Here is a 26,763-nt window from a genome sequence, read left to right as displayed (position 1 = left end):
CTGAGAGGTCTGTCTCCTGAGTTTGGGAAGCCGTGCCCCCCAGCTGCCCAGCCCACCCCTTGAGGGCGGAGGGCCCTGGACACCCCGCAGCCCCGGCGTCAGGAGGGGGTTCTGCACTCCAGTAGTCAGAGGGGGCGGCTCTCATCCTCCATGGCGTGGGATACACTCCCCCATGTCCACCCGGGAGGATGCTGGGTGCTGAGAATGTCTGGGTTGGGAATGGGGGGCTGGGCCTCTCAGCTGCCGTAGGGTGGCGAGGGTGTGGCCCCCCACCTCTGCAAACAGCAGGAGGGCCGAACATGTCAGGTGGGGACCCGCCTTTTAGTGAAAGTCACACAGGAACAATCTGTGTGCAAAGCTCCATTCACAAAAGTGGGGGTTCCCTGGAGCCACCTGGTCGGCCTCACGCTAACCCCTGCTGGGCCCCGTCGTGGGCACCGTGACCGGTCTGAGCGCGGTGACCGTGCACACGACTTGCCCACCCTTCACCCTCGTGAGGCCCCGACGCGGCCCAGACCCACAGAGGGAGGTAGCTCAGCCTCTGGGGCAGAGCCCGCTGTCCGGCTATCCCACCCAAGGGCCTCGGCCATGTGCCCAGGGGCCCGGAGCCAGGCGTGGGGGGGAGCCCCCGAGGCGCGCTACGCAATGGCGCTGTGACCTCCAGCCTGGGCGCCCGAGGGCACGGCTCCCTCCCCACCCAGCGGCTCAGGGGGAGGCAGGGCAGTCCCCACTCCAGGCTGGTGGCCTTGGACGAGAGGCTTCCCAGGCCAGGCCTTGGGGCGAGAAAGCGGTTGTGCAGTTCTGTATTCCCGGGGCCTGGCCAGCCCCGTGGCTGTGACTCAGCACATGGCCAGGTGTGAAGGCGGGCGCATACACTGCAGGCCCGCCGTCCTCTGTGCCGCTGGGGACCTGGCCCCCCAGTCGTGCAGGGGCCCAGCAACAAGGCCCGGCAGGCACAGTCCTCGAGTGGGGGAACACTGGCCCTCTGGGGCGGCACATCCCGCTGTCTGGACCTTGGGTCTCCTCTGCTCTTTGGCCCTGCAGGTGATGAGGCAGGTTCCTTCCCATGGGACGGGCAGGTTCCCACAGTCAGACCGCCCTCGGAAGAGAGGACACTGCAGGCCACTGCTCTCGTGGCCAGGGCAGAGGGGGTGCCGGCCCACCTGAGGGGCCAGTCTGTCCTGGGACCAAGTCCCCCGCGACTCTGGGTCCTTGCTTGTGACACGGAAACGTCAGCATGTGTGGGGCCCCAGCCCGGGGCTCTGCCCAGCCCTGCGGGAAGGACTGGTCGTCGTCCTCGGACCTCCCTCCTGCCACACTGGACTGGCCGAGGAGCCAGGTCGGGCAGTAAAGAGGACAGGGCCCCAGTAGGCCATCTGGCCCCTGGGCAGGCCTTGGAGGGGTCCCAGAGCAGATTCTTGGGGGGGACGGTGAGCTTCCTGAGGTCACTGCCGCCAGGGTCCCAGCACCCTACGCGGCTGAGGGGGCACAGAGGGGGCCTCTGGGCTGGGAGGCTGCCGTGGGTGTGGGGCGCTCTGAGACCCATCCCATCCCTACGCCTCTTTGCCGGGTGACGCACGCGGGGTTACTTAATGCCCCGGGCCTCAGCTCGCTTGTCTGTATGTTGAGCCGGTAAAAGCATCATCGGGATGTCGAGGATGAGGGGTGGTGGTTGGTCCATGGGGAGTGTGTGACAAAGCTAGACGTCGTGTAGGAAGAGGTGGGGGGAGGCAGGGGCGAGGCTCCGTGTTGAAGAGGGACCAGAGGGCCTGGGAGCAGCTGTGCCCAGGAAGGACCCGACGCCCCAGGGCTCCTGTGGCCACCTGCCCACCTTGGGGTCCCTGTAGGAAGAGCCCTGGCCCTGGGTGGTGGCCGTGGCAGCCTACCCCACGTGGCTCACTGCCCAGCACCAGCAGCTCTCAAGTAGCTTCCTGCCTCCTGCAAGGGGAGTGAAGCCTAGTGGGTCCCTGGCATCCCCAGGGGCTCAGGAGGAGGATGGTCTGGCGCCGTGAGAAGGGCAGTCCTGTGGGGTCTGCGCTGGCCCTGGAGGCCCCCCACTGTCCGGGGAGGGGGCACAGACAGGATGAAGTCCTTGGCCGTGAGTCCCCCGGGTTTCCAGAGCAGGCAGCAGGAATCCAGATTCCCACCTGGACTCGGCTGGTGCTGGGCCTGGGCTAAGGGCCTGCGTGCCCCCTCTGAGTTTCAGCGTCCCCAGGGACAAAACAAGGGCCAGGCTCTGCGGGGGAGCCCCCTCCCAGCTCTGATGATGCAGGAAAGGCAGAGACGGTGGGTGCTCCGCCGAGCCTGGCCGGCTGGCCTCCTTCCACCCACTCCTCCCAGCTTCCCTGACAGAGTCCGTGGAGCTACCTGCCCCCCCGCCGCCCGCCCATCCAGAGTGCCCTCCCTCCCTGCGCCCCTTCCCGCCTCACCTGGCGCCTTTCCCTGGTGACAGCTGTTGTGGGCGGGTGGGCCACGGGGTAGGGCTGTGGCCGGCAGGGGCAGCAGGTGCCCACAGAGACTGCACAGCCAGGCAAACGCCTGGGGTTAGAACCTGCAGATGCTCCGGGGGCTCGAGACCCCAGCAGTCTCCCAGGGCAGACCTTCCTGGCCTGGGGAGGGGTCCCTTCCGCCCGGGTGCAGGACAAGCGAGGGTACAGCCCAGTGTAGACCTCCGGGAGTAGGTTCTCGGAAAACTGGGCTGGCCCAGAGAAGGGGACAGGCATGCAGGAGGAGGGAAGGGGCGCCCCCTCCTCAGGGAGGCTCTGCAGCCCCAAGGACGGCGTGGGGGCGGAGCTCAAGGTCATGGAGGGGCGCAGCTCGCCACAGTCCTCAGCTCCAGGACCCCAGCCCGCCTGCCCTCCACAGTGCGCCCCAAGCTCACTTCCTCCTACAAGCTGCAGTGGGAGTTCCTCTGGGGTGCACAGAGCTGAGCCCCGGCCAGCGCCAGGTCGTGGAGCCAGCTCCGCGACATCCCCCGTGGGGTGAGCAGAGCCACCTGCCTGTGGGTGTGAGGAGTTGGTCCTGAGCCGGTGCATCACTGGTGCGCTTCTGGTGGATCCTGTGCCCGTGTGAGGTGGAAGAAAACCCCACTGTGTCTCTGCGGGGCCCGACGGAGGGCAGAATCTCTGGGGAGTTAGAGTCAGGGGGGTAGGTGCCGTGGCCCAGTGAGGCCACCTGGGAGGCCACCTGGAGGAAGCAGCTGAGGGCCAAGTGAGGTTCTCAGGACAGAGTCCCCAGCCCCCGTCCCTGTCCCCAGGACGTAGGATAAATGCTCAGGAAGTGGGTGCTGCTCCGGAAGACACTGGGGCTCCGGCACATGTGGACACCTGCTCTCGGTCTGTCTGGGACCTCAGCCTGGCCCCGGCTCACAGTGCGGGGGACAGTGCTGGTCGTCAGGCCCAGGCGCCCCGAGCCTCCTCTGTGGTGCCCCCGCACTGTGGCTGGGGCGTGGCCCCTCTGTCCTTGACCGTGTGTGTTTGGTGCTCCCGCCAGGGCTCGAGAGAAGACCTCTTTCCAACCTGATGCCCTCCCTCTGGGCTAGCCAGTGTCTCCTGGGTCAGCCTGTGCCCCCAGGCCCTCCCAGTGGCCTGAGCCCCCCCCCCCAGAGCCCTGGCTTCCTCTGCCCAAGGTCTCACCTGGTGGCTTCAAACAGCACTCGCGGCCTCATGGTCTCTGTGGGTCAGGAGTCTGGCCTGTTTCCCCCGGCTCCCCCGCTCAGGGTCTCCCGGGCTGCTGAGTGTCATCTGTCCCGGGCCACTTCCAGACTCTGCTTGTTGGCCGTCTGCCCTGCCGTGCCTCCACAGCCTGGCCGTGGGCTCCTCGAGGCCAGCCGGAGGATGTCTCCCGGACCTCTTTGAAGGGCTTACCTGACCAGGCCTGGCCCACCCGTATAGTCTCCCTGCTGATCAACTCAGAGTTGACTGGTTTGTAACCTAATCCCAGGGGCTGTCTTCGCATTCACAGTACCTCCCAAGGAGAGGGGGGTGCAGGGCATATGCCTGGAGTGGGAGTCTTAGGGCCACCTTGGGGGTCAGTCCCCACACTGGGTCCTCTGTGTGCCAGCCTGGGCCAGACTCCCAGACTCCTGGGGTCTCTCCCCTCAGATCCTTGTTTCCTTTGCTGCCCCCCTTTCGGCCTTTACAAACCCAGCACGATTAGGAAGACAGCTGAGCTGCCCCAGCTGCTGTGCACGGAGCTGGCCTGACCGGCAGGGACACCCGTCATGAGAGGCTGGGGAGGGGCCCAACCTCACCCAACGCCCCGTGGGAGCTCTGTGTCCCGCCAACCTGTCCGCCTGTCCATCTGCCTCCAGCCTCTTCCAAAAGCCTCACTGAAGGATAGGACCCCGGGGGGTGGCGACGGGGCTCCCCACCCCAGGCCTTCCTGTCTTCAAGCATTCCGGGTGAAGAAGGCCCACCTCAGCTCCCAACCCAGGCCCCTCTGCAGACCCCCTTCCCTACCTCTGCTTTCCTCCGTCGGCTCATGATGAGTGGTGCCCCAGCGCGTTGGGAGCTGTCAGCCATGGGGTCATGGGAGTGAGCTGTGTCTCTGCCCCTGCCCCCAGGACCCCGGCCCCGGCTCTCCCTCTCTGGGGCGCTGGGCTGGTCAGCGCACGCCCTGGTGGGCCTCGGGTGGAGCCTCCCTCTGCCCTGAGCCCCGCTGCTCCCAGGCCCCCAGGAGCCTGGAGGTGGTCAGGGAGGTGGAGAGAATGGACTGTCCTTCCGGCACCTCATGGTCTATAAGCCCTTGTTGGGGGGCTTGGAACTTGAGGGTGGCACATCCAGGGTCACATGACTTATCTGTGTATAACCAATGCCCTGCCTTTTCCAGCGAGGATCCTGGCCCCAACCCCAAAGCAACGTTGTGCCACACATGGTTCCATTAGAGTGGACATTCAGACTGCAGGAAGGGAGTCGTGGTGACCACCGCGAGCTCCCTGCTGGCGGGCCACCAATGTGCAGGCCCCGGCCTGGAGCTGCCGAGGCCTCGGGGTCAGCGCAGTGTGGCGGGCGGGGCCCAGCCGTCCTCCTTCTGGGCCACATCGCTGTTTGCAGGGGAGCGACACCCGTGGGGACACAGCCAGTGTCAGCCCAGGTGGGGCTGGAGCACGTGGACTCTGCGTCCCCCGCTCAGTCCCTGCGTTGGGCCATGCCTCGGCGGCTCATTCCAGGAGGGAGGCTCCCTGCAGGTGGACCAGGAGGAGCAGTCTCCTGGGGTGCTTCTCCTCTCCGTTCGGCCCTTTGGGGCGTCCCCGGTGGACCACCGTGCTCTCGGCAGGAGGGAGTGGTTCTCCGCCCAGGGCGCTGGGGCTGCAGCACCCTCTCTTCCCTTTGGGGTGGCCCCAGCCTCACCTACGGAGGTCTCAAGGGCCCCGGGCCGGCCCCCCGGTGCTCGGGGCAGAGGCCTGCGGCCCTCCGAGCCTCCCCTGGGCGGCGTCTCCGGGGGAGCAGGGTGTGGCCCGATTGTGGAGCCGACGCTGGCCCGGCGCGCCGCCCTCCCCGGGCGCCTCCGTGGTGCGGTCCGACACATCGGTGGGCAAGCCGAGGCCTGCCTGGACTGTGATGAATAGGCATGAGGGATAAAGGGGCGGGCCGCCGGTTTTGTTGTTAGATGCAGTTGGTTGACAGAACTGAGGGAGAAGGAAAATGCCAGCAAATAGCCCACATGTCCCGGAGCATCCTCGGCTCCCGCCCCACTAGCCACGGAGTCTCTCCGCCTGGCTGCACCCCGCCGCGTGGCCAGCACTGCAGCCCTCGCCCCCCGGCCACCCAGACCCATGCCTCGTCCCGCAGCACGCCAACTCCCCGGCGTGTGCAGGCCCCCGCGCACCCACCATGCTGTACGTCAGTGACCCCATGCAGCACTTCACCACGGTAGGTGCGGACCCGTCTCCATCCTCCTTGGGGGGCCGTGCTGGGGCTTTCGCCAGGATGGAGGGCGAGGAGGGGCATTCTCTTGTCTGCCTCCCGGTCAGGCGTCTGCTGCCGGTTGGGGGCCACAATCCAGGGTAAGCTGAGGCAGGCAGGATGCAACAGGGTTTGGGGCAGGTCCTGGGCGCAGGGGCAGATGCCTGCCCATCCTGGAGAGGTTTGGGATGAGCGCCCACGGGCTGGGAGAGGAGGGTGGGTGGTTTTCAGTCAGGGCTCGGTAGTCGCCTTGAGATGTGGGGGTTTCTGAGGCTCCCCAGCTTTGGGCTGGCGGCCCTGCCCTGCCCTGTCCCCGGCTGCCAGGAGCTTAGGGGACCCTGGAGGTCGTCCTTCCCCCGGGGCTTGGGCTAGGAGGCTGCCCCGCCTGCTCCCAGGTCAAGAGCATCCTCTCCTGGGAATCTGCTCATTAGGTCTGGGCTCAGGGTCAAGGACTTGCAGCAAGCTGGCCTTGGGGTCTCACGGAGGGGTAGCGGCCTGGCAGAGGGGAAGGAAGGGACTGCAGCTTTTGCTTGTCCCTTGCAGCCTGGGCCTTGGGGACCTGGGCTCATTTCCAGACTTGCCAGGTCCCTGGGGCCAGGCAGGCACCAGGCGGCTAATTGAGCAGGTGGAGGGCGGAGCCATTTTTCCTGCCAGGGAGGCAGGTAGAGTGGGGACCACCGGTACCCTGTGAGACCCAGCGGCGGGCAGAGGGACGGGCCGGACAGCTGGACAGAGTGCAGGCGCCGCCGAGCTCCACGGGCAGAGGACAGGAGCCTGGGGGCGCGGCAGCCTCTGGAGCCTGCGTGTTCTCGGCAGCGTGTGTGGGTGCACAGGTGTGCTTGTGTGCAAGAGCGTGTGAGTGTGCACATGAGAACGTGTGTGTGCATGTATTGTGTGCTGGGACAGGCATGTCTGTGTTTGTGCCTGTGGCCGTGTGTCCCCAGCAAGGCCATGGAAAGAGAGACAGGTGTGTGTGTGGCCCACACCTGCGGGTGGTGTGTGTGGGTGACCCGTCTCTACGGCCCGACTCCGGCCCCGGCTCCATGCGCTCACATTTGGAAACTCCGTGGCCTCTCCCTACCCCCGACATGAGCTTTTTGTCTGAAACCCAATGTGGGCAACTGCTGGGCCGGGGGGGGACATCTTTCCTCCCCGTGCCCTCTTCAGTCACTCACTCTGTCACCGACTCATTTCCCCACGACACGTGTCACAGGGCTCACGCGGCACGCAAGCAGCCTCAGACCCCCAGACTCTCCATGCAGGTAGTGTGGGAGCCAGGAGGGGCTGTATCCCTGCCACTGGGGTTCTCACCCGAGGCAGAGCCAGGGACCCCGGACTCTGGAGGCCAGCATGCCCGCTTGGCCAGCCGAGGGGCCTGGGCACACGGGGCTCATGGGGACTCTGGTATAACTTTTCTCTCGGTTAGGGCAGCTGTCACAGTAAGAAACGTCAGGCAGGGCTGAGCATGGCCCCTTTCCCGGGGTGCGGGGGTGAGGGGTACGGGGCCCTCCTTGGCACCGTGGAGGGAGCATCGCCTCCCCGCAGGAGGGGTGGGCAGCAGAGGGCCGCTGGCATCCACTCTGCAGCTCTGGTCCATGCCCCGGGACCAGCAGGGTCGGGCGCGTCATCCCTCGGTTCTGTCGACCAAGGACAACTCCGTCAGCGAGTATCTGCCGAGCAGCCCGGGTGTGTCTGGGCCCAGGGCAGGTGGACGGCGCCCGAAGCCTCTGCCCCCAGGGGAGGTGGGCTGGGCTGGTCACGCTGATTTATAAAAGTGTCTACTTCCTGTTTCTGTCCCAGGAGACAGAAGCTTCCTGCGGCATGCAAACATCATAAAAGAGGAAGGGGCGTTTGCCCCAAACCACCTAAAACCCTAGCATGAACAAATAGGGATGTACCGAGGAGCTCGTGTGGCCCCCTCCCTGGCTGCTGGGGCCCTTAGGGCAGTCCAGCCCCAGGGAAGGAGGGCGCAGCCGGGTTTCCTGCGTGGCCCATGAGCACCGTGCTGCCCACTGCACCTGCTCAGCCAGCCTGTGCTGGGGTCGGCTCGGGGCGCTGGGGCACCCCCTCTCCCTGCAGTCTTAGCCATACTCAGGGTCTGCTTCTCTGTCAAGGGCCGAGCAACCCTCGCCTTTGGTGGCTCCACGTACTGGAGACATTTGGCCGGCACTGGGAGGGCTGGGGGCTCTGTCTGCAGCAGCTCCTCCCCGCGGCAGCTCCTCGCCCCCGCAGCCCGCTAGCCGCCCCCACTCAGGGGCCCTCTCACCTGGGGCCACACTGGACACGACCCGGAACAGGCACCTGGGACTGACCTTTCCCGATTGGAAATCTCGAGATTTCCCATTCACTAGTCTTTGGGGCTGTTTCACTATTTGGCAAACCCGTAGAGTCTCAAGAGATAAGCAAGGTCAGTGTTAGACCCCACTGGCTCTTTTCACGCATGTGTGTTGACTGGGGCCCAGGGCTGTCTGGGCTGCAGGATCATCGTGAGCTGGGTCATGGGTGTCCGGACCTGACCTCTTCCCACTGTCCGCCAGTCTGTGGCGGGGGCTGGCAGGTGTGTGCCGGGAGAACGCCGGGCTCCTCTGTCCTGGAGCCGCACGGGTGGGCACAACGCTTGGCACCCCCCGTGCCGCGTGGGTCTGGTCACTCTCTGTTCCTGCAGACAGCGCAGCCTCTGGGCAGGAAGGACCCCAGGTGGGAAAGGCCACCCAGCGCATGAAGGAATAGTAGGAAGCGCCTCCTGTATCCAAGGCACGCAGTGGGAGGAGGGAGGAGAGGGCGCAGGGGTTCTGGGAGGAGCCCCTGCTGCAGTGCTCGGAGCAGGCCACGGGAGGGCAGGGCCGAGGCTGGGAGCCCCGAGGCCCACTGGATAGGCCCACTGGATAGTCCCGCAGAGCCATGGCACCTTGGGCCAGGTGGGAGCCGGGGAGGCGCGAGCGCCTGGGGGGGGAGGGTTGCCGGCCGGATTTGCTCGGGGTTGGGGGACAGGGCAAAGGAGACCCCGGTTGGACCCAGGAGGCTGGGTGAAGTGAGTCACCACCTGTTTGTTCAGATGGGAAACTGTGGGAGGGGAATTTGAGGTGAAGAGTGAGCTCAGCTGTGACTGCTGTGTGTGACAGCTGTGCCTGGGCTGAGCGGCAGGGGAGGAGGGGGAGTGTGAGCCCCGCTGAGGGAGCGGCCGCTCAGCGCTCGGGGCAGGTGTTGGTGGAGAGGCCTGGGTGAGGAGTCCCGGCTTGGGTGGGGGCTGCACGGGGGAAGAGTAACGAGATCAGAGAGAGACAGCTCCCAAGAGACAAGAGGGGCCACCTGGGAGCCAGGAGAAGGTGCCACGGGGGACGGGAAGGGGGTGGCGGGGGCGGGCCGCAAGGTCAGGCCTCTGGGGACCAGGCGGGAGGGGCTCCCGTGGCTGGCCGGAGCTGAACCCGCGTGGCCGGGGGTCTGGGCCGCAGAATGGGCTGGCAGCCACAGGTGTCCTCTCCCTGACCTGGGGTAGCGAGAGCACAAGGCTCTGGGGGCCCCAGGCAGGGATGGAATGTCCCAGAAGGGGAATACCAGAGCCTGCCCCGAGGGGAGGGATCACCCCCAGCCGCCAGGCTTGCTGAGCTGACACTCCGCTTGCCCGGGCTCCTGCCGCCTCGGCCAGGCTCTCGGTCTCTCCCCGCAGTTCCAGGCCCAGCCGCCTGTGCACAGCCCCACCTCCACGTAGCAGCCCACACCGAGCTCCCACCTGCCCCGTGGAGGGGCGAGTCCGGCCTCAGCGAGTGGAAAATCCGCTCGTCCTTGGCTTGGCCAAACCCTGGAGCTGTTCTTGACCCTCCTTTCTGCAACACCCAGCGTCCGCTCCATTAGGAGCCCATCGGCGTGTCCTCGGGACGTGCCAGCCCCCTGCTCCAATCCATGGCCGATGTCACAGCTTTTGACTTGGGAGCGAGGGTCCCTTGGCTGAACCGACCCCCCTCAGCCCTTCCTCGGGCTGCAGGCACTGCTTTCTAGTCTCCAGTCTGGAGGCTTCCCTGTGCCCTGCCCATCCCTCACTGCCCCCCACCCAGCTGTGTTTGTGTTCAGCCTGTTTTGAAGCCCAGAGCCCCCAACACACTCACTTGCTGGTTTGCTCGCCGCCATGCTGGCTCCCGGCACCCCGGACGGACGGCACCCGGGAAATGTGTGGGGAGGGGATGGGCTACCTCACCTGCCAGGAAGCTGTCAGGTAGCCGAGCTGGTGGGAGGGACTGGGGTTGGCCCGTCTGTCCACCCCGGAGCCTTGAATTGGGGAGGGAATGGGCCAACCAGCGGCTGAGCCCCTCACTGAGGAGGCGCGTAACGGTTTCTCCATCCCTGGGTCCTGGCCATCGACGGGGGTGCACTCATGACTCTCCCTCACCCTCCCTGTCACCTTCATCACACTTGTCACCGAGAGGAGCTGCAGCCCCCCGGGGAGGTCTGGTGTGGGCAGGGCCTGATCAGCACCTGCAGAATGGACAGACAGGCAGACAAGGGAGACATGGGCGAAGGAGTTCAGGGCAGATGCCTGGGTCAGGGCCAGGCTCCGGGGCGGCAGGCAGGGGGATGGGAAGGCTGACTGTCCCCAGTGGTGCTCAAGCGCGAGGGGTACCCCATGAGCTGTGCCCCAGCTTTGCTCGAGGCCCTGGGCACCCTGGGAGGTGGGGCCTGGACAGGGCTGTGTTCTGGGGGTTAAAATAAAGTCTGTGCATCTGTGGGCCACCTGCCTGTGTCACGGGCAGCCCCACAGGGGCCGGCAGGACACATCCCAGAGAACCACGGGGACCCTGCCTGACCCCCGGCCCCAGGCTGCTGCCCCCGTGCTGCTCTGTGCAGGCGGAGGCGGGCAGGGGCGTCCTGCAGACACACGCCTCGGCAGCTGCAGGAGCAGGCTTCTGGGGGCACGTTTCTCCGGCGCGAGGTGTGGAAAGTTCCACATGGCCCTGGTGTAGGATTGGGCAAGGCCTTGCTTCAGCCCCGGGTGAGGAGAGAGTGTAAGTGCATATTTTCAGGAGGAGAGGGTGCCTCCCCCCGGCACGAGTCCGGTCTTGTTGGCGTTTCCACCCGTTTAATCACAGACTCCGGGAGGTGCTGTGGGAAACCCCGCGGGATGGAGGTCCTACTCCGAGTGGGTTATCTCCCCCGAAGCCCAGATGTGCCAGTCACTCACCTCTGGGTGAGGTCACACCCGAGCCCAGACATGCCTGCCAGAGAAGAGCAGGGGGCTTGGAGTTTCATACTCTACAAAAAACAGTCTGGTCTTAGTATTCTCTGGGGAGCTGGGGGACACGGGGGTCAGAGCAGACACCAGGCAGAGCCCTCCGAGATCAAAGGGGTGCCCGCAGCGGGGGGTCAAGGGGCTCCAGGTCCAGGCTCAGAGCTCCTCCCCCAGTGCGGGAGACAGTGACCCGCACCCCGGGTCAGGCGGTTCTGGGTCCCGGGAGTAGAGAGCGCTCACCCCAGGAGGTGATGTCTGAGTGGGGCGCAGGGAGCCTCCCGTCCGTGGAGGTCTGGGCAGAGGGCTCAGCAGACTGTCAGGGGCTCCGGTGACCCCTCCCCGAGCCGGTCGCAGTAAAGACCCTTGCACCCACTCCTCCAGTCAGATCCACGCTGGTCCCATGAGGAAGCCGCCGTTCACCCATTTTCCACAAAGACAAGGACCACACAGCTGGGCCGTGGTGAAGCTGGGGCCCCAGTCCCCTGATGTGGTCCCAGCTGTGGAGCACTCCGACCTGGGACAGGATGGATCTGTGTGCCTTGCCAGTTGGGCTCAACTCCAGCCCCAGCCCCTGGCCCGGAAGGGCAGCAGGGCCGGGAAGCGTCCTGCGGACGTGGGCTCTGTGCGGGGCCTGGAGGCTGGAGGGCAGAACCCGGCCGAGGGGATGAAGAAGGGGCCAGGGAAGCCGGGCAGCCCACCGTGGGCTGGAAGCCAGGACGGCTGTCTGCTAAAGGCTGCAGGGTATGGCCTTGTGCTGGGCCTGCAGCGGGCAGCTCAAATGTGGGGTGCACAGGGGCTGACCTTGGGGGGAAGTCACGAAGACCTTTCCTTCAGACTGTTCACTCGCGGCTGTGAAGGGAGACGTGTTTGCAAGGCCCTAGGGCCGCACGGGACACCCATGGTGCTGCAGGCTTGGGGAGCAGTGGACACAGCATGGCACCAGGTCCCAGCAGGGCCTGGTGGGGAGGGAAAGAGGGAAGGAGTGGGGAGAGAGGAACCCGTGAAGCCTCCGGCCAGCTGTGTCACCACCTTCCACATCTGGGAAGGTCAGGGGTGGATTTTGCTCGGAGTTGCATTTGGGCCTCTCAGCTTTCTTGGGAAGGGCTTTGGAAATGTCCTCAATCCCCATTGTCATGAGCCTCAGGGGACGACGGATGGAGGACTCTGTTAGTACCAACCCGCCAGCCACGCCTCGCTTTCTGGGCACTCGGGGATCCCCTGCATGATCCCTGTGAGCCCGGCCAAGGTTACAAAGCAGAAGAGGGTTGCTCCCTGCACAGGGTTAGAGGGCGATGGGCTTTCGTGTCCAGGAAGAACTTCCTGGGGGTCGAGGGCGTAAGGAGCTAGACGGGCTCAGCCAGGTCAGCCAGGGAAGCCCTTTGCTGCAGGTTTATAAACCGGCAGGAACGGAGACGGCTGACCCGACCACCACGAGCTCGAACTGCTCGGGTCCACTTGTATGCGGACTTTTGTTTTATACATACGGGGCAGCCCTGAGATGGGTTTCCTCTTCTTGTGACTCCCTTAATGAGATTTCCTTTCCTCCAGCTTACCTCGCTGTGTGAACGTCATCTATAACACCCACAGCCTTCAGCATCTGTGTTAACTGACTTGATGTTATCGATAAGGCTTCCGGGAAATAGGTTATCAGTAGTAGTTCAGTTTTGGGGGACTCAAAAGTTATACTTGGATTTTTGACTGCACGGGGTGTCCACGCCCCTAACCTGGTGTCGGTCAAGGTTCACCCGTATTTTAGAGGTTTATAGCCGGGGGAAAACGGACACCCCATGGTATATGAACCCCCAAGGGCGTGCATCCTGATGTCTGTTATTCTACCCAGAGAAGTGGGAGAGAAAGCCCCAGAGCACAGACCACAGGCAGGTGGAGAGCCTGGAAGCTTCTAGAAGGAGGTGAGCCTTCAAAGGCTCCACAGGTGGGAGGAGACAGTGTTCCAGGAAGGGGCCGGCGGGAGCAAAAGCCCTGTGGTATGGACACAGCAGGTGTACAAAGGAGGCTGGGCACGGGGGGCCCTCTGGGGGACCCCATATCACCACCCGAAGGTGCAGGAGCTCTGTCTTTGGGATCTGTGTGTCCTCGTGGCAGGGACAAACATGCTTCCTGATCCAGGGTTTGAGCCCAGTGTCCCCGGCTGCCCCCGCTTGGCCCCGTGCAGGGACGGGGCAGGAGATGTCCTCCCTCTGCCCCCAGAGTCCCCTCCACTAGTGAGTGAGAGCCTGGAACGGAGCCTTTGGGGACATACTAAGAGGCGCTGTAAATTTCAGTGGCAAGGTTTTCTGTCCCGTCCGGAGAGAGCACGTGGGACACACACCTGCACACACACCTGCACACACACCTGCACACACACCTGCTGCGGCCGCATGGTCACAGGCCACCTGTGCTCTTGCTTTTCCTATCTCGATCGCCTGGAGTCCGCCAGAGGTGGCCACAGACCACCTTCCCACCCTGGGAAGCGAGCGGGATGTGAGGAGGGAATCAGGGTACAGGCTTTTAAAAACAATCTGTTTTCCATTTACATCCCAAAAACTCACTTGAGAGTGCTTATCAGTTTTAAATAAATAAACACATGAAATAGGAATCTTCTACAACTGCAAAATCCAGCTCACAGTGAAGGGAGGGCCTGACCCAGTGTGGCCGGAGAAGTCCGGCCCCTGAGGACGGGTGACGGGGCAGACGAAGGCACAGGGGCAGGGGGTGGCCGGGCCCCTGGGCAGGGTGGGCTGGCCACACGCACGGTGGCTGCTCCTGCCAGGTGCTCCTGGAAAGGCTGCAGCAGCTGCTTTCAACCCCAAAGAGCAAGGGCGGGTGCCATGGTCCACATGGGCTTTGGGGTCCGTTTGTGAGTTCCCGGGGCTGTTTCATTCAGCCCAGAGTTTCTGAGCATCCCGTCTGGGGCCGGGCATGACCGGACTGTGGGAAGTGACCTCTAAGCGACGGGCTGAAGGTCTGAGGCTGGCCGGGACTGCTTCGTCATCGTCTGCAGCCCTTTCCTCGTTGGGCTTTTGTGCAGACGAGGGGAGATGAGTGCATCGTGCATGGTGGGCTCCCTGGATCTGGGGAGTCTCCTGGGCAAGGGTCATTCCTCCTGATGGGAAGTCACGGGTTACAGCCTTTCTGGACCCTCCTGATCCCCACAGCCGACCTATGGCTTCACCCCTACTTTGCAGATGGGAAAGCTAGGGCCGAAGAAGGTGGATTGCCCGGCTGGGTAACACAGGCGGGGCTGGGACCTCGGCCTCTAGGTCTCCTGACCTCGGAGGCCTGCTCTGCCCTGCTGGGCCTGGGAAGTCCCTTCTGTTCCTCTCTTTTTGCCCCAGGACATGGTCCTCGTGGGCGGTACTCATCCCAGACCTGGACACACAGAGAGGCCTGTAGGTGGGCAGTGGGTTGGCCAGGAACGCCCATTGTTCTGGGATAGCCAACCCAGCACCATCTCCTGATCAGCTGCAGGGACCCCCAACACTGGCTTGGCCAGCAAAGGGTGCTGGGAGCTTGTGGGGCAGGGGCTGCGGGGCTGGGCTGAGCTCAGGTTGCTGGGCAGGAGGACAGGTAGGCAGGCCAGACCCTCTGCTGCCTTGCGGGGGGTGCAAGGTGTGGCTGGGGAGCTGGGGCCTCTGAACCCCCACCCCCTGGGCACAGGATGGATCAAAGCAGCAAGGTCTGGGGATGGGGTTGAAAGCTGAGCCGGACCAGAGTGTCCCCCGGGCATGCACGCAGGCAGGTCTCCCCAGCTCACTGTCCCCAGGCGGGTGCTGGTCTCTGCAGCTGCCTGGGCTGGGAAGGCCCCCAGTGGATCTGCAGAGGAGAGGAGGGCCCCAGGCTGGAGAGGTGGTGACGAGGTGGGGTGGGCTGGAAGCTGGGACCACTCCACCCCAGGGTGGTTCGCTTCGTCCTTCCCCTACTGGTCCTCGGGCAGCACCCTCCTTCCCTGGGACTCCGAGCCCTGACAGTCCAGCTCCTTTCCCAGAGGAGGTCAGGTGCTCAGACACAGTCCAGGTCATCCACCCAGGGGCGGGGCCTCTGCTCACCCTCATCGCATCAGGTGGCCTTCTCCCTCTGCAGCCTGAGGTCTAAGCCCCTTGCCCCATCCCTGCGTGTGTTTTGAGCCCTGCTGTGCGAGCACATGTGTGCATGTGGCCCCCAGACCGACGCGTGCCCTTTCCTGAGCAGAAATGGGCGCCCCTGGGGTCCTGGTCCGAGAGGTGCTGACCCTGGGAGCAAGCCCGGCTCCCTGTGGAGGCTGGACACCCTGCCTGCGTCCTGAGGGCAGGTTGACCCTCTCTGCCCCACCCAGTGTCCCCTCCAAGTTGGCGGAGAGCAGCAGAAAACATGTTTGTGGAACAAACGCACAGAGAGTGCCTCGGGGAGCCTGTCTCGTCTTGGTGGAGGGAGCTCCCAGGCCATTGGCCACCGACCCAGAGCCAGGAACGGCCTCCGGCCTCTGAGGCAGGCCGGGCTCATCGTCTGCCCCGGACCTAGAGGGGAGGCCACCGCCGGCTCCTTCGCTCCCGCCCGCTTGCTCGCAGCCCTCCTTGGGTTGGGCCCAGGAGCTCTGCACGCACATGTAGGCACTTGTGGGCCGCCTGGGGCCGGGCATGTCCTAATTAGCCCACTCTCTTGGGAGTTCTGATTGAAAGCAAAACAAACCAAAAGAGTCTTGCTTTTGCCCGGGTTCCTCCTGCTGCCAAGTGGGTCTCACCCCAGCTTCCAGGGACCTCTGGTCTGGAGGAGCTCTACCCCAGGCTTCTGTGTGGCTGTGTTGGACCAGTTTGGGCAGAGAGATCAAAATGGGGGTGGGGGCTGGCCCCCCGCAGCGCTCCCCATCCCCACTTGGAAGGAATGCTAAGGGAGGGAAGGAGGGGCCTTTGGGGAGCCACATGCAGAAGCTGCCGCCCAGCATGGACCAGGAGCTCCTGGGGGTGCAGGACCCTGAGAAGGACTCGCAGGGACGGCTTCCCCCCGCCCCCCCCCCCCCCCCCCGCCACAGTGGCCGGACACAGGGCCCTGTGCTCTGCTCCCCTGGGGAGAGGGGAGCTCCCAAGACTCCTGGACCGCAAAGTGCCCCGGGGCCAGAGGCCGGAGGGAGGGTGTGCTCCCTGCGGGCCGCTGGCTCGCTCTGTGGGCACCCGTGTTCGGGTGTTTGTGTGTGCCGAGCACTTCCTTCACATCTCCCCAGGGACCTGCCTGCTGGAAACCTCCCGCTCCCTCCTGCCCTGTGACTGCCGGGCGCAGAGATGCTATCAGCCCGGCTCTTTTGGTTCAGTGACTAATTTCCTGGCACCCGCCTCAGATCGGTAAAGAATGTGGACAAGTTAAAATCTGAACAACGTTGTTGTCGTGGGCCTGCCTCTCATTTCTCCTGAGTGGGGGGGCCCTTTGCCCTGCTGGCCTGGGCTGTCCTGTTGGGGATGGAGCGGGGAGGACAGACCTGAGCCCGGTGGGGCTGTCCTCACGGAGCCCCGGAGGAGGGAAGCCTCCTGCCGCCCCTGGGTAGCCCAGGGAAGCCGCTCACTCCGGGGGGCTGTGGCTTGTCCCTGGAAGACAGAGGTCATGGGGACTCGACTCTGGGTGGGGAGCAGGCTGGCACCCCCATCCTCCCCACCCCAGGACCCATGGGGCTCTCAGCCTGGTTGGGTGGGAGGACCGGGTTCATGCCCCGTCCACGTTCCCGGGCTTCGGCCCGGGGGAAGCCGTCCTGCTGCCTGGCGCACCCTCCCTCCCTCCCTCTCTCCCTCCCTCCTTCGTTCCTTCCTTCCTTCCCTCCCTCCTTCTCTCCTTCCTTCCTTCCTTCCTTCCTTCCTTCCTTCCTTCCTTCCCTCCTTCCTTCCTTCTCTCCTTCCTTCCTTCCTTCCTTCCTTCCCTCCTTCCTTCCCTCCCTCCTTCCTTCCTTCCTTCCTTCCTTCTCTCCTTCCTTCCCTCCTTCCTTCCTTCTCTCCTTCCTTCCCTCCTTCCTTCCTTCTCTCCTTCCTTCCTTCCTTCCTTCCTTCCCTCCTTCCTTCCCTCCCTCCTTCCTTCCTTCCTTCCTTCCTTCTCTCCTTCCTTCCTTCCTTCCTTCCTTCCTTCTCTCCTTCCTTCCTTCCTTCCTTCCTTCTCTCCTTCCTTCCCTCCTTCCTTCCTTCTCTCCTTCCTTCCCTCCTTCCTTCCCTCCCTCCTTCCTTCCTTCGTCTGCTGGGCCACCACTCAGTGAGGATCCTGGAATGCGAGTCCTCAGCCCCCCCAGGAGCTGCGCCAGCAGCCTTGCTGATGACAGTGAGGCTGGGAGCTGGGATGATGCCTGAGAGCCTGGGGGCCAGACACTCGGGGTCCAGCGCCATCCAGCAGAAACGCAGCGCAAGCCACAGGTGTGATTTTGCATTTTCCAGTAGCCACATAGAAAAACAGTAAAAAGAAACCCGTGGAAATAACGTAATTAATAATTTACCCTTCTTATCGGAAATGATGCACATTTTGGTGCGTGTTCAGCATGAAACAGAATGAGATCCTTCATTTTTATGTTTTTCTCGTGGCACCGGGTGTGTGGAGTCAGGGTGCCGTGCGCCCCCCAGCACCGCCTCACTTGCCGCGGCTCCATGTCCCCATGTGGCCGGTGGCTGTGTATTGGACGGTCCCAGGCTTGGGATCATGTGACAGCCCCTGTGGGGCCCGCAGCAGTCCTGTAGGTCCAGAGACGGAGGGGGGCGGGGCATAGGGAAGAGCCCTCGGGATGCAAGAGTGCGCGGGGGTCCCCCATCCCAGCCATGTGGAGTGCAAGGCTGGTTTCTCTTGCCTCTCTGTCATTTTGTTTTAAATAGCTTTATTGAGCCACGTTTTGCATAACACACAACTCACCCATCCAAAGTGTGCATTTCAGTGGTTTTGACCATATCCATGGCTCTGTGCTCCCATCAGCACCGTGAATCTTAGAGCACCTTCATCACATCCAAAGGAAGCCAGGCTCCCCTTAGCTGCGGCCCCAGCCCCACCCAGCCCCTGGGCCCCGCAGCAGGTCCCCACAGCAGGTACGCTTCTGCAGCTGGCTTTGTTCTCTGAGCAAGGCTGTGGTCCCCTTGGCTGTTTCATTGCTCCTTAATGGGGGGTGAGCACTGTTTCCACCCACGGACCCAGAGTTTGTCCACTTGCCCGTCATGGTCGGTGGGTGCTAGGGCCTCCCCAGGGGACAGGTGAAGCCACAGGAAGTTAGGAAGGTGGTGGGGAGCCAGACCAGGGAAGAAGTTCTCAGTGGTGCCCTGCAGGGGGGTTTCCTGTCCCGCTGGTGGAGGACAAGGCCCCGGCCACACGTTTATGACCACCGAGGGGCCCCTCCGATAGCAGCTTCCGCCAGGCCATCCCCGGGGGGGCTGACGCATCCGAGGAAAGCAATGGCCTGGGCTCCAGGAGGCACGAAGCCAGGGCTTCAGTAAGAATCTGTCACCTGTCACCTCCCTCCTCCTGGGGCATCACTTGTGCTGAGGCTCCAAGGAAACTTTGTCCCAAGCAGGCAGCCCAGGTGTTGGGGGGGGGACGTGTGCCTTCCAGGTGGATGCCGAGCTGGAGGGGGGACGTGTGCCTTCCAGGGGGATGCCGAGCTGGAGGGGGAACGTGTGCCTTCCAGGGGGATGCCGAGCTGGAGGGGGGACGTGTGCCTTCCAGGGGGATGCCGAGCTGGAGGGGGGACGTGGGCCTTCCAGGGGGCTGCCGAGCTGGGTAGGGGGGGCCGTGGGTGAGGAGCACCAGCCTCCTGACGGAGGAGACGACCCAGCGCTGAGCAGCCAGTTGCCTCCCAGCCTGAGGGATGCACTCCTGTGCTTTGCAGTTTGGAGGAGGCAGGCTGCTGAGGGAGCTGCAGGGCAAGCCCCCCCATCCCCTCTGGCTGCTGGTCCACCTCTGCCCCCCTTGGGGACCCTGGGCCCTTTGCCCCCGGTTCACTGTCCCCTCCTGTCCCCGGGGCTCTCCGGGTGACTGCCTTGAGGGTGGCTGGTGCCCCCACTTTGTCAGAGCCACCACCTCACCTCAGGCAAGTCACTCCCCTACATGCCTCAGTGTCCTCATCTGTAAAACGGGATAATAGCAGTGTCTGCTTCAGGCCCAAAGAGAAGATTAAAATAAATCTCATGGGAAAGGGGTCTTCCCGGCCGGCCCTCCAGGAGGGATCTGGTCTGTCTCCTCCCTCCTTTGCTAGGGCCTCCTTAAGCTCCAGGCAGGGGCTGACCCCAACAGGGTGGCCTGGGGATGCACCCACACCATGCAGCTCGCAGCTCAGAGTCCCTGTTCCTTCAGGGTGTGGCCCCGGGGGGAGGGGCTGGGCTCCTAGGGCCGGGTTAGGGCAGAGGCTGTGGCCCACGGCAGGAGGGGACTGTGGGCCCCCCACACTGGGGCCACCCCCTGCCCCTGTCTGGCTCCCTGGGCCCGGGATCTCCCTACTTTGGGCTGTGCCGGAGGACTGGGGACGGGGACCCTGCCCCAGAGCCCAAGCCCCTCCTGCGAGCCTGCCAGGAGGTCCAGGGGCAGGGAGCCTCCCCCTCCACCAGCAGCTCCCCTCCAGGTGCGCTCCATGGAACCCCGGAAACCCTGGCACGGGGAGGCTGATGGAGAGGGGAGGGCGAGGTGAATATGTCAGTTTATCCCAACACAAGTAGTGACCTGTCGGGTGGGGGGGGCGGGAAATATTTGGGATGACTGAGCTGCTGGCCCTTTAAGGCTCCTGTAACAGGACACCTCTGGCCTCATGCTTCCACTCTCCAGCCTGACTGTGTGTCCCCCTCCCTCCCCCTTTCCACGCTAGTCCCAGTTCAATCTGCTGAACAGCACCATGGACCAGATGAGCAGCCGCGCGGCCTCGGCCAGCCCCTACACCCCGGAGCACGCCACCAGCGTGCCCACCCACTCGCCCTACGCGCAGCCCAGCTCCACCTTCGACACCATGTCGCCGGCACCGGCCATCCCCTCCAACACCGACTACCCTGGCCCCCACCACTTCGACGTCACCTTCCAGCAGTCCAGCACGGCCAAGTCCGCCACCTGGACGGTGAGTTGCGCCCCTGCTCCCAGGGGCATCTGCGGGGTGTGGGGTGGGAAGTGGCGATCGCCGCCCCCCCCCCCCCCGCCCTGTGCCGTCCCGGCAGTGAGGGAGGGAGGGCCGGCCAGGTGTCCGCACAGGGTTCCATCCTGGCCCACTGCTGCGGGAGGAGCGTCGGGCAGGAGGCGGGTCTGGGGCTGGGCAGTCTGGGCGTGCCTACCCCTCGGACGTGCGGCCAGAGCGGCTGGCCTCCGCGGGGCCCCAGAGGGGCAGACAAGGCTCCGCAGCAAGGTCCACGGGTCCACGGGGCGGAGGCAGACCACCGGCGTCCCTGCCCCGAGGTGGGGCTTGAATCCTGTCCTGGGTGAGCGGGACACGCGGCTCGCTGGGCTGCCTGCTCCAGGTAGTGCCATTGGCAGGGGGGTCTGGAGTCTGGCGGTTGGCGGGCTGGAGCTTTGCCTGCCCGGACTCTGGGCTGTCATCTACAAGCATGGGTGTGAGACCGGGAAGTCATGGGTGGGGGGTCCACAGCGCTGCAGACTCAGGTCCCACCTCGCCCCCTGCGCCCGCCCTGTGCTCGCCCTGTGCTCCACAGCATTCTGGCCCCTGGTGGGGGTTTCGCCGATTTGGATGACGGCCGCGCACCCGTGGCCTCCCCGGGGTGCTCTGAGTTTACGCTGACTCTTGAGACAGCCCAGCGACCCCCAAGGTAGAATCTGTGACCGTCCCATTTTATAGCCCAGGCCACAGGCAGCGGAGGGGAGGGGAAGCAGCTCGCTCAGAGTGACGCAGGCAGTAAGTGCTTGCTGCGACCCCGCGGCCGGGCTTCCGGGTCTGGGGGCTCTAGCTTCCTAACCGCGGTGCAGCCAGGAGAGGACAGGGCTGCCGGACATGCCCGCAGGGTCAGGGGGGCGCTGCGACCCAGGAACAGAGCACAGGCTCCCCTCTGAGGGTAGGGCACGCAGGGCATTGCAGGAAAGGCAGCCCCAGGGGCACTCCAGGTCTCCTGCCTGCACGCAAGAAGAGGACAGTGAGCCTTGCCTGGCACCTGCCCTGGGGATGCCTAGCGGGTCCCGGCCCTGGGGCAGGGTCACCCCCTCCAGGGAACAGCAGTTCCGTGGTCTCCCCCAGCCCCTGGAAACAGAGAAGTCCACGCAGCGTGGCCGAGCACCAAGCAGGTGACCCTGAGGCTCTGCCGCTTTAAGAATGAAGTCTCACGATCCCCACTGTCCCCTGGCCAGGTGGTGGTTTTCCCACGCTCCTGGGGGGGCCCGAGGGGGTGCAGATCCACAGGCAGACTCCACAGGGAGACGGTCCGGCTCTCTGCAGGGGCTGGTCCGGGTCTGGGATCCAAGGCGCGGTGCCCCTGCGGCTATCTCTGGTTCTCGCTCTGGCTGTGGGTCCCCAGCCGCTGACCCATCGCTGGCTGCCCTGAGCTGGTACCTCGTCCTCACTCGTGAAGGCTTCCTGCAGTGCTCCTTGTTGTTCCTTAGAGGGGGTGTTGTCCATACAGCACAGGCCAGCGCAGTAGGAGCGGTGTGTCACATTACTATTTCCTTAGCAGTAAGGCTGGGGATGGGGTGCCCTAGAGCTGGTCCTCCTGGGTGAGGTTGTTGGGCAGCAGCTGTACCTGCTGCAGGACTCTCTTATTTCCTGTGGGGCCCTGGTCCCCCGACTCCAGATTTGAGGTTTGGCTGTGTGACTGTGAGCCAGGTCAGGAGGCGCCTGAGACATCCCACCCTTGCACACCTCTGGCGACAGGAGGCTCACTCTTTCTCCTCTTCCATGTTCATACTGTTCCCTAAGCCCTTTCTCTGGCCTTTCAGGGGAGGGTCCCAACCCCTCTAGTACCAATACTGTCACCAAGGCCTGAGCTGCCAGACCCCTAGGAATCTTGACAAGCCTTGGAGGGGGGTCCTGGCTCTCTTTCTCTCTGCTGTTTGAGGATGCTGGTGGGGTCTCTGCAGTGTCTTGGGGGACTTGGAGTGGCTTAGATGGTCTGAGCTGGTCCTCAGGGAGAGACAGAAGCTGTCCCCCTGCTGACTGTCCCCCCACTGCCCGCCTGGGGCCTCTGCCAACCGCCCCCCCCACTGCTTCCACCTCTCTGGTCAGAGGTGCAGCGTCAGGTCTAGAGGGCCCATGGCGGGTCACAGTTGTCTGGCCCCACGTGGCCCCATGGAGTGGTCTGTCCTGGCCAGCCGTACAGAGAGGGGAGGGGGGACGAGCAGTGGAAGAGGCTCACCTGTGCTCAGTGGCTCCTACCACCCCTCACCGCAACCCCCCCCCCCCGCCTGGGCCCTCTGCTCTCTTGCAGCTGTGCTGGGGGGTGTTGCTGCTGGCCTGCCCGGTTCCCCTCCCCAGCCCCCATCAGTGCAGGGGGTACAGGTGGGACAGACATTGATAATGAGATTTTTGACACCTTGGCTCTCTGGGAGCAGACCCCCCGCAGGCTCCTTTCCCTGCCCGGGGAGGGGGCGGGTGGGCTCATGGTGCAGGGTGGGGACTGTGGGCAGCCCGCCTGCTCACAGCTCTGGGGGTCCGGCTGTGCGGGCTCTGCCCAGACTTGCTTCCCGGGCGTGCTATCTGGGCCTCTGCACCACGCCATGCATGGCCCCCGCCATGCCAGCCGGCTGGTAACTGATAGATAATTCATATTTTTCTCAAGTACAATTCCAAATTGACTGTTGCCTTCACTCCTCTCCTCGTTTGGGAAAAACACCCTCACCAGTCCCCACGGGATCACAGCTGTTAATGGGGTCTTTGGCCTCTGCCTGGCCGAGTCCCCCGGCGAGTGCCCCCAGCCCCAGGTGGTCCCTCTGCCCCCAGATCTCACATGTGCGCTCCTTGGGCACCGAGGGGAGCCCTCCGCTCACAGGCGTGTGCGCACACACGGACATACACACACAAGGCACCTCGCACACACGTAAAGGTGTGCACGTGCTACATGCATACATGCACACAGACACGTGTGCACGTGTGCAGGCCTCTTCTGGTCGCTACCCAGGGCGTGACAACGCCTGCTCCCCCACAGGAGGCCAGGACGGATGGGTCGGGTGTAACCGAGCAGCCAGAGGAGGGGTGTGTGTTCAGCCTCCAAGATTCTAAACCGGGGACCAGGGACCAGACGTGGTGGGAGTTTGGCTGGCAGGGTCCAAGTCCCAGATCTGCTGCAGTCTGAAAGTGGGCTGTAGCCTGAGGGGTCAGCAGGGACAAGTGCCCTGGATCCTGGGACCACTGTGAGCAGGGCCCGGAGCCTGGGGAGCGCCCCACACATGGCTGCTTTTGAGTCACCTGGCCGGAGCTTGTCCTGTATCAGGGGCTTTGGGGCTCTGGGGGCATCGGGAGGAGACACACGCTGTGAGGTCAGAGCTGCGGGTAGGGGCTGGCCCCCCTGGGCACTGATGCTCTTTGGCCTGGTGGGCGGTGGAGCCCAGCCAGGGATGGCAGTGTTCATGCCTTTGTCCCTGTCCCCAAGCCCAGCACACTCCAGCCTGGCCTCTGGGCCCTGACGGCCGCTCCTGTCCTGGGCCCCCTGCCCAGGGATTGGCAATGACACGGCCGGCCGGTCCCAGGAGCCCCAAGGAGCAGCCCAATGCGAGGGACATCTGGATGCTGTCCAGCCCAGCTCCATCTCCTCCAGCTCCCAGGCTGGGCCTTGCCAGGGAAGGGGACTGTCCTTGGGGTTTGGTAGGTTTGGGAGGGGGCTCCGAGGTCACCCAAGAGGCTTGGTATGGCTGGAGCCCTGGCCCAGCCGAGCAGTGTGAGTTAGGCCAGTGAGGGTGTACATGGGCATGAGGGCTCAGTGAGCCCGTGGCGGGGGCCTCCACACGGCCGGCTGGCCTGGACACAGCCCCCCGAATGACCTCCAGCTGCCCCACACACGACCGTGGGCGAGTGCCAGTCCGTCCAGCCCGGGGGCGAGCCAGCGCACGTGGGGTGAGTGCCACCCTCCTGGCCGGGGAGGGTCCTGTGGAAGGCAGGCGGGGAGGCACAAAGACTCTACACGGGGTTCCTGGTAGAATGTGGCTGAGTCAACACTAATGGATTCGGGAGAAAACTTTCCAGCCCCTCGGAGGTTTGCAAGCAGGAAAATAATAGTGGAGGTGTCCCAACATGATCACGGTATCAATTGCGTTATCCTAAAAGTTTATGGAATGCATAAGTGGAATTAATACCTTTTACTGGCACCAGAAGCAATTACTCGTATTTGAGGCCAGGGAAGAGCTCTAACAGTGTCTATTGTGGAGACAAAACGAGGAGTAAGCCAGGGAAATTGCAGTGATTGCTTGCATTGTGGGGAGCTCCTGAGGCGGACCCGCTCCCTGCAGGCCTGCCTGAGCCGGGCATCCCCTCTTCTCTCCGACCTCTGCAGCTGGAGACCCAGGTCACAGAACTTGGCCTTGGAGGCCCCACTCCCTGAGTCCCGGGGGCTGAGGGGTGCACCCGGGGTGGCCTCCGCCTCCCCCCACCTGGGCTCTTGTAGGGGATGTGAGGGACAGCCCCCTGGGGGGGTAGGAGTCTACGGGTTTGGATGCAATCAGTGTTTTATGAAGAATCCTATTTTCTGGGACTCGTTCCCAAAATGGGTATGGTTCCATAGATTCTAGAATGTCTGTCTGGCGGTGCTGACTGTGGTGGGGCCAGGCCGTCACCCCCACCCCCCACCCCAGTGTGTGGGAGAGGGCCGCCCTCCCAGCAGCCTTGATGGTGACGACACCAAGGCTCAGGAAAGGCAGGAGGTGCGGGTGTCCTGAGCCCTGGCTTTCGTCAAGCAGCGGGTGGGGGGAGGCCATCTATGCACCCCCTGTGAGTGTAGGGGCGCTCCGGGATGCCCCGGGACCCCAGGGAGACGCTGGGAAGAGAGGCTGACCCTCGGAGGTCCAGAGCTCCCGGGGCCCCAGGAGCCTCGATTCCTGTTTGCCAACGAGTGAGTGACAACTCCCACCGCAGGGGAGAGTCGGCCGCCCGCCTTCGCTGCCACTACGGATTGACAAATGACCATCCCTCAAGAACGCTTTATGGTTAGAACACTCCCGGCTGACCAGCAGAGCAAGAAGGAGGGGCTGGGGCCTGGAGTCGGGAGCAGACCCAGGACCGGCCCCTCCCCGCCTCCCCCTGAGCGTCTCCCCGGCCTGGCCCCCCACCCGGGATCAGTAGCCCCTTTATGGGGGGGAAGCGTCTCCTGGGCATCCTGCACCTGCGGCTCTGTGCGGCTCTGGGTGAGGGTCTCCGCTGAGCAGCCAGTGAAACTTTTCCGTGGTCAGTTGTGGGGGAAATCTGTGTCAGGATTTTCTCAGATCCCAAACTTGGAAGCCAAGCTCAAGTTCACAGACCCCAGGTCTCAGAATTCCCGTGGCCACACCCCCTGGCCTCCAGGTGGAGAAGCCCCCTGGCCGCACCTGGGCTTTGTCCAGGCAGCCCCAGGAATAGGAGGGGCAGAAATCTAGGGTGTCACAACTGGAAAGAGGAGCAGCTCCCTTGAGGGGGAGGGGCAGGTCCGGGCTGCGTGCGTAAGCCCCCCCCAGGCCCCCCCATCAGACGGGCCGCAGGGCTGTGATGCTCCTGTTAGGGCAGGAGAACCCCCCTTAAAAAAGTGACTAGCACTCCGGCTTCAGTGAAGTGGACATTCAGAGGTTGTTGGGGGCCCCACGGTGGCCTAAAGCCCAAGGTCCCCCAAGGATCGCAGACCTGCCTCCTCCACCATGGCCGTGCGCCTTGGGGCGCGGCAGCCTCTCCCCGCTCCTCATGGGGGGGATGAAATGAGGCCACGTGGGCACCAGGAGCCACTGCCCTCTGTAGGGGGATCAGATGTTTAGGAGCCAAAACTCTCCTTGCCCCACATACTTCGCTGGATATTTACAAGTTTCAGGGAAAACTTTGATTCCAGCCAATGGTTGCCTTAAGAGCTGGAAAATGACACCCCCCCCACCACCACCGCCCCCGCCGCCCCGTGTCCAGGGTGTCCCGGAGCTCACTAGAGATGCAGTGGGTTTCTCTCCTGCTGGCTGAGAGTAGAGTTTATTTAGAGTGAAGAAACTAAGTGCACCGCTCCCTGGCCGGAGGGCACATGTTAACTGAGGTCCGGAACCAGAGACGTACCTGTAGCTTCCAGGGCAGAAAGATCAGAGGCAGGAGAGCCTGTGTGCGCGGGACTCCTGGGCCGACACAGCTCTCAGGCCCATCCCGAGCAGCTGCCCCCCCTGTGGCCACAGCCTGGCCAGCTTCCCCCGCTCCCAAGCCACCTGCAGCTGGACCAGCTCCAGCCCCAGGCCATCTGGAAGCTTCAGGGCACTGGGGGAAGGAGCTAGCCCATCGTGCCTGCGCTCACCAGACCAGAGTGGTGTCCGGAACAGTGTGCCCACAGGCAGAGGATCCCAGGGCTATCCTTTGAGCAGAAGATGCTGCTGACCCCAGTGCCTTGCCCAGGTGGGCTGACCTTTATGATCACTGCATGGACAAGGTCAAGCCTACTCTAAGGCCACAAGTCAGGTGGGGGTGAGGGCCATAGGGGGCTCTTTCTCCTGGCAATTGAGGGGACGCTCTGTGGTGAGCAGAGCCCGGTGGTTGGCCAGCCTCCCTGCTCCATCCCCACGCCGTGCAGCTCTGTGGGCTGGCTCTCAGCC

General features: G+C 64.2%; 1 protein-coding gene across 4 annotated transcripts in view; it reads left to right on the top strand.

Moving 5' to 3' along the window:
- Positions 1 to 26,763, top strand: part of TP73 (tumor protein p73) — a 56,047-nt gene that overhangs the window by 13,251 nt on the left and 16,033 nt on the right. Inside the window, exons 1-3 of one of the 4 annotated variants that reach the window (XM_088022637.1) lie at positions 17,279 to 17,486; positions 18,034 to 18,143; positions 19,907 to 20,149. In XM_088022637.1, coding sequence (XP_087878763.1) covers positions 19,934 to 20,149 — 216 coding nt within the window. In that variant the 5' untranslated portion in view covers positions 17,279 to 17,486; positions 18,034 to 18,143; positions 19,907 to 19,933. Of the gene's footprint in view, positions 1 to 16,364; positions 16,440 to 17,278; positions 17,487 to 18,033; positions 18,144 to 19,906; positions 20,150 to 26,763 lie in introns of those variants that run through there. The other 3 variants (XM_088022638.1, XM_088022636.1, XM_088022635.1) reach the window with 3 other exon arrangements.

Source organism: Eumetopias jubatus, unplaced genomic scaffold (genome assembly GCF_037043125.1).
Source record: "Eumetopias jubatus isolate StellerSeaLion01/CBP00866 unplaced genomic scaffold, mEumJub1_p1.0 scaffold_4, whole genome shotgun sequence".
NCBI classification, from domain to species: Eukaryota; Metazoa; Chordata; class Mammalia; order Carnivora; family Otariidae; genus Eumetopias; species Eumetopias jubatus.
The sequence above is the reverse complement of the archived record's forward strand: the minus strand, read 5'-3'. Positions and strand labels throughout refer to the sequence as shown.